A 12,222-nucleotide genomic window follows, 5' to 3' on the forward strand; every position below is an offset into this window, starting at 1 on the left:
CCACACCCGCTACTCTCTAGTTGCCTTCTTTGCTCACATCACAGATACACGCACGCGCATCCTCGTCCATCTTGACCCCGCCTATACAATCAACATCCGGGGTATGTCAGCCGGAGAATCTAACACCGTTTCTCGATTAGCGCTTTTCGCTACTTTACCCGACGGACTTAAAATATAATTTAGTTCGTTATTATTTAACTTGTTGCATAGTTCATGCTAAATGGCTAACTGCTTTAGCATCACACAACCTGTCTGTTTGCATAGTTACTCGCCATCCGCACAGGGCGCATAATCGCGTATATTGACTGTTCGATATGTCTACGCTTAAACCATTTTTTCAGTATGACCCAGATCGTTACTAATAAGGCAATTAGGATAGGGTTTATCACCCCCATCGCCACCAAAAATCTCCCAGACTGGAGCAGAACATCTGTTGTAAGGACCGGTTCAATAACCACTACCCTCGTTCCGTTGCTAATCGCTTCTTTTAAAAGGGGGATCTCTATTATGACATGGCAAAAATACTGTCCGCTGTGCCCGTATCTAACATTTGATAACGTGTAATTAGAAGTAATTACACCCGCCTCCCCTTGACTCTGCTTCACAGAGTTGTTATACACTTCAGTGGAAAGTCTGTGTTGGCAGTATCCTGGAGTTCCCACTCTGTTAAAACACCAATTTACCCTAACTTTACGCTCGGCTTTAAAACTACATCCCAGAGTAAAATACGACCCAAACGGAATTTTCACCTCCCCCGACGGATTATCCAGAATATGCAGTGTAGGATCTGACATAGATATGATCGTTACTATTAGCAACAGCAGAATTGAGCGTTTCTGCCACATTTCTATTTTTAGCATATCAGAGGCGATCTGTCATACTCCTATTCCTCCTAATTTTGTTTGAGTTCTAATTTATATGGCTAAACAGGGCATTCAAATTATTTTATTTAAACTCGCTCCGGTTTCTATCAAAAATCTCAAAGTTCACTGTCAATAGTACAGTATTTCTCAATGAACCTATTCTCAACTCTCTATAACCACATCAAAGGTCGCCACAAGAGCCACGCTTGCCGCAGCCGCTTCCTTCTGAGAACACTACACCCGCTGTTATATGTCCCTTCAAGAACAACTTACTTTCACTTCTAATGTCTTCCTATAATACAATGAAGCGCCGGGAGAATCAGTAGTTCTATTAATGAAAACTCTATATCCATCCAATTTGAAAGTTCGACTATTTTGCAGTAAAACCTCTCTATTGAATGTGTTTCAAAATAGCCGATTACCGTGGCATTCTCGCAATGAATAATACTCCACACATGCCACCCTGTTATTGTGGTTTCTAAAACTCCCCCTATTTTAATAAAAATTATCAAGGCAGGCATATAAAATCACTTCCCCCCCCGTCAATTGTCAGTTTTACTCTGACAAGGCGTCCCTTGTCAGAATCGAACTGTCACTTTGAGCCCAACTGCACTCCCTCTCCAAATCCAGGAGTGTGGCTAATTACACAATTTATTTATCCCTCTATGTTATACAGAAAATGTACTTCAATCTCCCTGCGGTTTTGATCCTAAATCTAACGAGTTTTTTCCTCGTTCATCTTGCTTTAGTCCAGACACACAAGCAATGGAATCCTATTGTCTATACCAGGACTATTATCGGACTATCGGACTATCGGATTATCGGACTATCGGACCTTCGGACCTTCGGACTATCGGACCATCGGACCTTCGGACTGTCGGGCCTTCGGACTGTCGGACCTTCGGACTGTCGGACTGTCGGACCTTCGGACTGTCGGACCTTCGGACTGTCTCAGTTGTTCCACCCTCTCTACAATCCTGTTTTCCCCTAGATCCCGGAACGATATATCTAAATACTATGAGGTATAGGAAATAATTATTAAAAATAAATTTGGATGAATTCTAAATTTTAATAAAATTTTATTTTTATGAGTGTGACGCCACGCCGTACTCTAAGAGAGGAGTCTTGGGCCTTTTCACAGATGCCAGCTCCCGTCAAGGGATTCCCACCGTAGGGTATAAGCCACCGGTATGTACTGGTCAGAATCTGTTATTTCGGCTAGACTCCTAACTTAAGGTATCCAAGTGTGTGTGTGTGTGCTAAACTACTCACTCTACACACAGCAGCGTGCCAAATTTCACTTTCACATTCAAAAAAAAACTTATGTCGTCATTTTTAAATGTACTCTCCTATTACCCCACATTCTCGCGCTTTAGGAAAAACAGCTCTAAATATTATCCTCTTTAAGAAATAATTACTAAGCACAGCTATTTATTTCTCCTGCCAGAGTTGTTTAGTTATCTTCCAGCTTCTGAGGACCTCTTCTGTGCCCTCCCTGGTCAAACCCTGCAACCTCTGGGCTTGACACACGCCAGTAATGAAAGTGATTTTGAGTCGCAATGCTCAGAACCTTAGTGTTCAATCAAGAAGCTTCTAGTGAGTTTACTGGTTACTGGCCGAGTTTCACACTTTGTTTCATACCTCGGTAACCAGCTCTCACCGCTCGATTGTATAGGGTTTTAGAACCATCCAGAAATGCTTTCCAGGATGTTCTCCCAAACACTGTGACCGTGCAACACCGATAGTCACTCGTTAGCGTGTGCTAACAGTTCTTTTAAATATCACTTTCAATTACACACAGTTTCAGAGTCAGTGCTAACTTAGAGCACTATCAACAGACTTCTGAAATCCCTCCACAGTAATTGGTTAGACAAATACAGTTTTACAGATTATCAGAAAAACGTTTCTAGTGCTTGATCATCTTCCAAGCCCTTAGCCAGGTCAAACCCCCACACTTTCCCGTGAAACTGTCCCTATGTCCCTAGCGTTTGATTGTCTTTCAAGCCCGTAGCTTGGTCAAACCCCCGCGCTATCCTGGAACTATTCCTAGTGTTTGATTGTCTTTCAAGCCCGTAGCTTGGTCAAACCCCCGCACTATCCCTGGAATATTAGGCTATTACTCCTACTCAGTTAGGTAAAAATGTCCTATATATAATTTATTCTCCAGATTTAATGTCGGCAATTCACACTCCTACCTTCAATCAATCCTCTGAGCATCAGACCGATTTACATATGCCAAAGTGCAGACTTCAATATAATAGGCTCCGCTTACCTTGGACGAGGCGGCCACCCTTGTCAGAGGTCTGATGCCCAAAGAAAGATCGAAGTCTCTCCTACTCAGAGAACGTCGGCGTCACCAACTATTAGAAATTAGCAAAGTTGACCAATCAATTAGATGGAAAAAGGATTGCAATCAAAGATGACTCAATTTCCCGTGTTCGTTAATTCTGGTGGAGAGTGAAAGTGAAAAGAGAACAAACGACAACAAGTCTGGACTGAATTCAGGTCTCCTCCGATGAAGAAGCAATCTTTATTTCATCAAGCAGTGGTTTATATACAATCAAATTAGAGGCTGGATCTTAATAGGGGAGTTTCCATGTGTGGGTATGCAGATTGCCAATTTCGCTATTCTCATTGGGTGCTTATCTTCCTGGGGGGTGTGCAAACAGGTGGCTCAAACTGTGTACGTGCACATACATACATATGCACACAGAACGTCCTGCGCACACACATACACGCACACACTCAGAGAACATCCTGTGCACACACCTACACACACACATTCAGCATCTCATACGTCACAGGCGTCAGCTCTCAAAATGCATATCATGCGTCACAGGCGTATAACGAAACTAGTGGAAAAACCCTGTGGTTAAACCATGCATGCTTAACCTCTGTTCTTTATGTCTTCATGGGGACTAAAAGACGGCACCTTAACCACAACGCCTTTACTGAGACGAGAGACGACGCAACACCTCTTAACCACAATAGGCATGGAAATAAACGTCCATCTTACTTTTAGATAACTGAACTGTCGACACTTTTGTGTGTGACCTCAGCAGAAATGTCAAATGGGGACAGGGGACCTGTCTGCAAACCATTTTCCCCTCCTGCTTTTATGAGGAGGAACTTTGACCTTAAGGAAACTTGGATCAATTCCAACAAAACTATATATATATGTGTGTGTGTGTGTGTGTGTGTGTGTGTGTGTGTGTGTGCGTGCATGCGTGTGTACAGAAACTAATCTCCCATGCACCGTGACATGATTGCTAGCTACTCAACTACTGCAATGAAGTTGATTTGTGCATGAAAGTTTCCCCCAGTCTTCTCCTGCCTTCAGCTCATGTCACAAATATCATAATTTCAGAGAGTCACATGACCGAGCTGACAAAGTGGTAAATATGACGCTGTAGGCTCAAAACTTTAAAAGTTACTAAACCCCAACCAAATCTGTGGTGAATCCAGACCGACTCTAATGGTGTCAGGCTGTTCTACTGAGCTGTTTTACCACAACTGAACAGCCTGTGGAGCTCACACTGAAATCTCCATCATTTTTCATTATTTTCTTAAACTGTTTTTTACAGAAATGCTTTAATATGATACAATTGCATTCATGTATTATTTTCTGTTTGGTTTATGCTTATATTATACATTAATCACTTTTGGAAAATGTCAAATTCTATAGTATAAATTATTGTTATTATTATTAGGAGGAGGAGGAGGAGCTTAACTCATTGAGTGCCAGCCACTTTTGGAGAACGGACGCTCCCAGTGCCAGAGTTTTCAGAGCGTTTTCAGTGATTTCTCGAGGCCCACAGAATATTGTGTGATATTACTATGTAAACACCGAACACGCACAAAGAACGAGCTGGCTCTATTGTATCATCAGCAAAAAAAAGTTTATTGATACCATTTTCCGTTCTTTAGTTATGAGCCGGAGAAGATAGGTTGTTTTGAGCAAAAAGACACATTTCAATTTAGAATCTGAGATATTCAGCCTTTTGTGAAAGGAAGCATTTCAAGCACATCATTGACTCTGAAGCTAATATTTTCTGATATAATGACACCTCAAAAATAATTTCCTTCAATAAAAGAGTGAAAACAAAGGAATTTTGTTTGGCCAAATAATATTTTTTAGCTGCAACGAGCAGCGCTGGCCCCTGCGTGCGCAGACCCTACACCTTGCTGGTCTTGATTTACTGCTGGTGGGCATCAGATAGCCTATTCTAGCTTGTTTGCTCTCTATGCATCGAGCCTGCTGCTGCTTGGGTCTGTGTGTACTGTCAATGGTTGTATGCTGTAGTGCCCTGCGTGCCCCATCCCCCTCCTCCTCCTCCTCCGTGGTGGGAGGAGTGTCTCTGCTGCGGTTTGCTCTAAGTTTGATCTGCACTGAAAAGTCCGCTGTATCCCCCCGCTTTTTTACAGCGTGTCGCCAGCTCCCAGCTGAGAATAATGTAACTTTTCAGAAAGACGCTGGTGTCGCCGTGTCGGCAACTAAATCATATGGATGGGCTATCGCAGCGGACACGGATGGGGCTCAATTGTGGCAGCAGATGACTGCTGTTCACAGGCACAGCTAACGTTATGCACGCTTCATGCATATCGATGCGATTTCCGTTTCCTCATGACTTCTTCTCTCTTTTCTCCTGGCCGTTCTCTAATCTGGAGAGGAATGTCGCCACCTAATGGGTCCCTAAAATAGCTTTTACACATTCAACAGCCACCATACTTTCACAGGAGATGGATCTGGCTTTGATCGACGTCCCACCGTCAAAAAACGCATTGGACGTCGAAAGACGTCCTTGGCACTCTACGTCACTATTTAATTGGACGTCGAAAGACGTCCATGGCACTCAATGAGTTAATAGGTTTTGATTAGGATGCTGGTCTCAGCTCTGCTTTGATAATCTCTCATTTCACATTAAATGTGTAAACAGTCTTTCTGTGAACTCTGAGACCTCAGCTCTGAAGTTCTGGGTTCTGGGTTTTCAGGCCCGGCGCACCTGTGGATGTGCCTTAAGGTAAACCAGGCGTGGCCATGCTAAATCCTCACGTTTGCTCAATTCTTTGCACTTAGAGCTCTGAAAAGCAGGTCTAAAACCCCGCTGCGGCCTGAGTGCACCATTATTCTCCGCACTGCTCCAGCAGTGCACGGGGAATCCTTGGGGCCCTATCTTGGTACAAGCCCTATCCGCTTTTTGCGCTTGAGCCCGGGTTTGCACGCATTAACGCGTGTCTTATGCTATCTTCCCTGCATCTTATGCTATCGTCCGCCTCACACAAGTGCCAATTTGTGTGTTGGGCACGACACCTTCCAGTTTTGCGCCAGCGTCTGGGCCAAACACAGGTGTGGGCGTGCCCCAAGCCAAACCAGGTGTGTCCCCGCAATCCTTGCCTTCTGTTATCGTCAGCATGCGCTAAATCTTTGCGCACGGATGTCCCATTAAAATACAAATGCCAGGACATCAAATTCTGCTGCTAAAATTGGGTAACAGCAGATTACTCAGTGAGGCAATCAACTATTATTCACTGAAAAACGTTTATCACATGTAAAGTGCCACAATCATGCTGATATCCTCTTTCTACAGTGGGCTAACCCCCCTCTCTCCCTCTCTCTCTCCAAAACCTTGTGTGTGCGCGCACGCACACACACACTCACACACACACACACACACACACACACACACACACACACACACACACACACACACACACACACACCTAGTAGATTACTTTGAGCAAATTGTGTGGGCCAGTGACAGAGATAACCCCCTTCCCTGCAATTGCACGTATGCATTAAGATGAACCTGGCACTTGGGACAATTTTGATATGTTGAAATAGGCTAGAATTAAATTCTCACACATCCCTGCCTATTAAAGAAACAAATGTTTTTACATGTGTATGTTATAGCCTATTTATATGAACAAAACGTCTAATGCACGTGGACAACCATATGACATTTGCGCAAATGAATTGGAGGGAATGAAAGGAGCGACACTGATTGGTTGTGTGGATGATAACGCCCTCACCAAGCCTGCACGCCTCTGAATAATTTCCAGAGTTAATCCTGCATAAATCACTGTGGCGCTGGGACAAGTGGAATTTTGCGCATCACGGAGAATAGCAGAGGATTTGGGAACGCCCATTAATTTGTGCTGCGCCCGGCGCAAGCGCTAAATTACCGCTTTTGCCACAATAGGGCCCAGTGTTATTGTTATGCGATGGTGTTGATGAGATGTTTGATGCGATGCTGTGGAGATGTTTAAATTACGCATGGAGATTACAGTGTCCATCGTGCAAATTCATTCAAATTCATTTGCAGAAACAGTTAAATGCCATCCTTAAAATGAATAGACAACACCTGTTTGATATTCCCTTAAGTGCACATTAAAAAATAACATTATTTTGGGAGTTTATGTGAAAATTATGAGGTGAAAATGTTTTGTTAATATGATCGATTATACCCCCCCTCTCTCTCCGAAACCGCACGCGTGCACATTGCACACACACGCACACCATACTGCATCATACTGCATCGCCCAGATTAATTAATCACCAATGCCTTAATGCCAATTAATAGCCTACTATAATATTAGTCTACAATTATTCCCCCCCTTTGAGTAGCCTACATCTGTCAGTTCCCATCTCCCTCCCTCAGAAAAAAAGGCTACAAATAGGGGTTAATGGGAAATGAATTGAGAAAACTTGGACATTGTAGCCGACTTGCAATATTATTGTCAATCAAATGTCTCTGTTTCCTCGATGCAAACATGTTTCTATTTTCCAGCCAACCAAAGAACCAGAGTTGCATCAATTAAAAGCTGCAAATCACAGATGTTTTTAAATGATGTGATGATTATTGTGAGATGTCAACACACTTGAGCACGCCCCCATTTTGTGGTGCGCTCAGCGCTAAACACGGGCAAGCGCTAAATTACCGCTTTTACGACGATAAGGCCCCTGGTCTCAGCTCTGAAGTCCTGGGGCCCTATCTATCTTTGTAGTAATTCACATGTATTAACTCTCACATCTAAAAAGGACACAGACTCACTGCTTGCCTCTAACGTGAAGGTGATAGTAGGAACTCTAGAATTAAGAAATTCCTTCAAGCCCTCCAGCTCCTCAGATGAACCAGTGAACACAAAACAAATCATCAATGTATCTACCAACATTTGACAAAAGAACAAGAAGGATTGTTCTTATAAACATAATCAACCTCAAATTTGCCTCGTTTTATATATGAGGTCACACCCATTCTCTCATTAACACTGAGGAAAGCCACAGGCTGAAACACCTCTGTTCACTGCTGCTGTGTGGATTAAAACCTTTTTTTCAAACTTGACCTGTGAGTGCTGCTAGTTCTATTTGACTTTTCAGTATTTGCTTGAGTCTAAACTGAGTGAAGAAAAGATATGAATATATAGGCTACAATACAATAAGGCCTGTTGTATTACCTGCCTTCATCTGAGAAATCCCTTGCCTCCCTTTCTCTCTCTCCCTATCTCTATACAGTATATCTCTCATTCTCTCTTGGCAATGTAAATAAATAGATAGATAATGAAGAGTTAATTTGCAGAAACAGTTAAGTGCCATTCTTACAGTGAATAGACAACACCTGTTTAACACTCCTGGGAGTGCACATTAAAAAATAACATAATTTGGGTGATTTATGTGAAAATTATGAGGTGAAAATGATTATGATCAATAATACAAATATGTGCCGGGTTCTCCACACCCACAAACGGTATTAAAGGGAGTGAGAGATGGGAATCTGATTGGTTTGATTGATGTGATGCCCAGGGTCTGGGCTTTACATCAATCAAACCAATCAATGTGGCCTGCATCATTCTTGCCTGCACAGGTGATAAGCACGCCCATTTTATGATTTTGCATGGAGCACACAGGCATTTTGCACGGCAGGGAGAATAGCAGAGGGTTTGGTCACGCCTCCAAATTGCACTAGTGCCCGCCGTTAAACACTGCACAAGCGCTAATCAGCAGACAATTGGACTCGAGTCATAGGGACTCGGACTCGAGTCGCAAATTTGACGACTTCCGACTCGACTCGGACTTGGAAGGTAAATACTTGAAACTCGACTCGGACTTGGAAGAAAATGACTCGAAACTCGACTCGGACTTGTGACAAGATCAGCCGAGTGCACCAGCTGTGCGTACGCCTAGGTTTACACGCTACGTCCGATGTAGAACTCAAAGTTACGACTAACTTAATTTTATGACTAGTGCACCCTGTATGCGCTGCGTCTGTGTATGGAGCAGGCGTAAAAGTTACACCCAAATGCGTAGCTACTCACTGACAGCTGTCTCATCTTGATCTGCGCGTGATGCGGCCGGAATCTTCTCCAAAAATATCGATCGATATGTGCTGTAAATAGACGCATCAGCAATGTAATGCAGTGTAATGTAATCAGCGTCTTGGTACAAGGCTAATGCGTCGGAAGATCTTTCAATTTCTTCCTGACTTCGTCAACTGCCCGCAGTGCGCAGTCTGCCATCGCATTCAGTACTGATTGCACTTGTGATCAAACTGCTTGTGTTGGCGCTGTTAAATTGAGCTGTGAGAACGCTTCTATGCTTTGAATACAACTCTATAAGTTTGAGCTGAGTTGGAGCTGTCTGTCAGCTGTCTCGAGCTCGTCTGAGAGAAGTGTGTTGCTTGGCAACAAGCACGTATTAACGTGAACGCGCACGTCTGCAGCCTAAATAATCTCTGCCTTGTCATTTTTTCTAACCTGTGACTCGACTTGACATAACCTGTGACTCGACTCGAGACTTGACTTGAAATAACATTGTGACTTGACTTGACTTGACTTGCTGACAAAAGGAAAGACTTGGGACTTGCTTGAGACTCGGGACCAATTGACTTGAGACTCGCTTGGGACTCGGATCAGAGGGACTTGGACAATTGTCTGCTAATCAGTGCGTTTGCGAAGAGAGGGCCCCTGGTCTCAGCTGTGAAGTTCAACTTCTTCTTTATTCTTTATTCAGATTGAGGTTCTGCGAGTTGAATGAGGTTCACTGTGAAGTCGTGGCCTCAGCTCTGAAGTCCAACTCCCATCTGACAGAACTGGACCTGAGTGACAGCAACCTGCATGATTCAAAAAATGTGAAGCTGCTCTGTGCTGGACTGGAGAGTCCACACTGCAGACTGGAGACTCTGAGGTCAGACATCATATTTAATAATGTGCTGATATGAATATTGTATGAATTTTGTAATGTGTGGACGTCTGTATAGAGTCGATCAATCTGAAATCAGACATAATCTGGTTTTAGGGGCTTAGATCTCAAATTCTACTCATGTTGTTTGCCTTAATCATTTTACTCTGGAGAGGAGAGAGAGGGAGAGACATATAGGTCCTAATTCACCTGATTACTATTTATGCAACTTCTTTGATTCCGTTATATAATAATTGCTTTCTTGTCTTTAAAGGACGGCTTTACTGGTAATCAACCCACTTTGTATCATATATAATCTCAGTAATATAAGCACATGGGCAGCCTTTATCTTCTCCCTCTGTTTACCTCAAGGAGAAAAATGCTCTTGCTCCTGTCTGCAGAAACTCTGCCCCCACCAGCTGCAAGTCATTAAGGCTCCTTAAGGCTCTCAATGCATTCTCCGTCGATGTGCGCATACTTAAAAAATAAAAATAAACAATAACAGCCGCCCTCGAGCAGATTCCACATCTCCAGCAGAACTTCCGCAGCTCCGTTGTGACGTAAACCGCATCACAACAGCGCTTTGCCAGAGGAGGAAATGCGAGATCTCTGTGAGGAAAAAACAGGGAGAGGTAAACACTGCCCATGTGCTTATATTACCAAGATTATTAATGATACAAAGTGGGTTGATTACCAGTAAAGCCATCCTTTAAAGTATTGTATCTATTTGTGTTCTTTCTTTTTGTTGTGTCAAACTCTTCCAACAGGCTGGCAAGTTTGACACAAAACAACAACACACCAAACCTCCATCCAAAAACACATAACAGTAGTACAGTAGATCAGGCTGCCATCAAAGCCCTGTGAAGCTGATATTAGTCATAATGTTTATGAAGTCTGTCTTCAGTCAAATGTGAAGAAAGAGAAAGTGGATTATATCACACAGCATCAGACTCCAATGCTTCATGTATCACAAACATCCACCACTGCAAATTTAGCATGCTATGGCATGGTATTGTTTCAGTGGTGTTGATGTGACTGGAGCTACCAGAGCTACACACACACACACACACACACACACACACACACACACACACACACACACACACACACACACACACACACACACACACACACACACACACAGAGTGAGAACTAACTTGAACGATGAATCTAACATTAAAAATAGCTACTGTAGCAGGGACAAGGTACAGTGTCCCTGCTACAGTAGCTATTTTGAATGCTAGATTCAGTTATAGCCAGTTTACAGTAGGCCTGACTGAGCAGTGTGTTAGGATGACGTCATCATTCCTACTTTGACGTCGTCATTCCTACTATGATGTCATCGATCACTGATGATGTCATGATTCATAAGCGTCTTTCATGCCTTTCGCTGGTGATGTCATAACACAGGTGATGTCATATTCACATCTATAAGGGCCTGTTCCTGCAGGTCCTGGCCAGTGATTCATAAATTCACATCAAGGATCCTACCAATCTCTGCAACGTCTGCAACCTGCAACTTCTGTAACCAGCAACTTCTGCAATCTCTGCGACCGTTCCCAAACCTCGAACTGTGCAGCCCCAGCCATCAAGCTCCACAACACCCCAGCTTCTCAATACCTACCAAGTTTCCCGTGGCCCTCAACTACCCGCAAATAGATCCACATGTCTGACACCGATCCTGACAGTATGAATCACTCGGAAATGGATTTAGCGGGTACCCCAATCAAGGAGGAAGGTCCTGAGAGGCCAGCTACCCGGCCGGCCGCTTCTGCTGACCCACCAGGCGGTCAGCTGGACATCTCCACTCAAATACTAAAATTAATACTCACGGAGACACAACGGCAGCAAATGCTCCAGTTTCAGGAACTACTCGACAGACAGGAAGAAGCAAACAAGGCCCACCTGGCCCTGGCTTCCAAGGCCGAGGATCGGTACGCCCTCCTGGTAAAACGGCTAGATCGTCTCGACGGACTAAACCCTCCTGAGGGTGTCATTCTGCAGACTTCCGCTCCTCCTGCCCCAGCTTCCGAGGGCACTGTCGTCCCGGAGGTTTCCAGACCTGCTACCCCCCCCCCTCGCTACTGCGGCCGTTGCTTCTAGCTCTGCCTCTCGGCCGCCTCCAGCTGCTAAGGGCATATTCTGGGGTGGAGTTTGCGTCATCCCAGAGCAGGGGCAGCCACA

At 43.9% G+C, this 12,222-nt stretch overlaps 2 protein-coding genes across 2 annotated transcripts in view; both read left to right on the forward strand.

Moving 5' to 3' along the window:
- LOC310791528 (uncharacterized protein) overlaps positions 1–12,222 on the forward strand; it is a 220,712-nt gene that overhangs the window by 24,606 nt on the left and 183,884 nt on the right.
- The window catches only part of LOC310791111 (NACHT, LRR and PYD domains-containing protein 3-like), a gene marked incomplete at both ends in the record, with an annotated part of 70,088 nt that overhangs the window by 17,326 nt on the left and 40,540 nt on the right, over positions 1–12,222 (forward strand). The window contains 4 exons of the mRNA XM_083652812.1: positions 5,827–5,884; positions 6,182–6,237; positions 9,948–10,016; positions 10,806–10,813. Of these exons, the coding sequence (XP_083508938.1) occupies positions 5,827–5,884; positions 6,182–6,237; positions 9,948–10,016; positions 10,806–10,813 (191 nt within the window). The remainder of the gene's footprint in view (positions 1–5,826; positions 5,885–6,181; positions 6,238–9,947; positions 10,017–10,805; positions 10,814–12,222) is intronic.

This window comes from Poromitra crassiceps (genome assembly GCF_964638095.1).
Source record: "Poromitra crassiceps genome assembly, chromosome: 16".
NCBI classification, from domain to species: Eukaryota; Metazoa; Chordata; class Actinopteri; order Beryciformes; family Melamphaidae; genus Poromitra; species Poromitra crassiceps.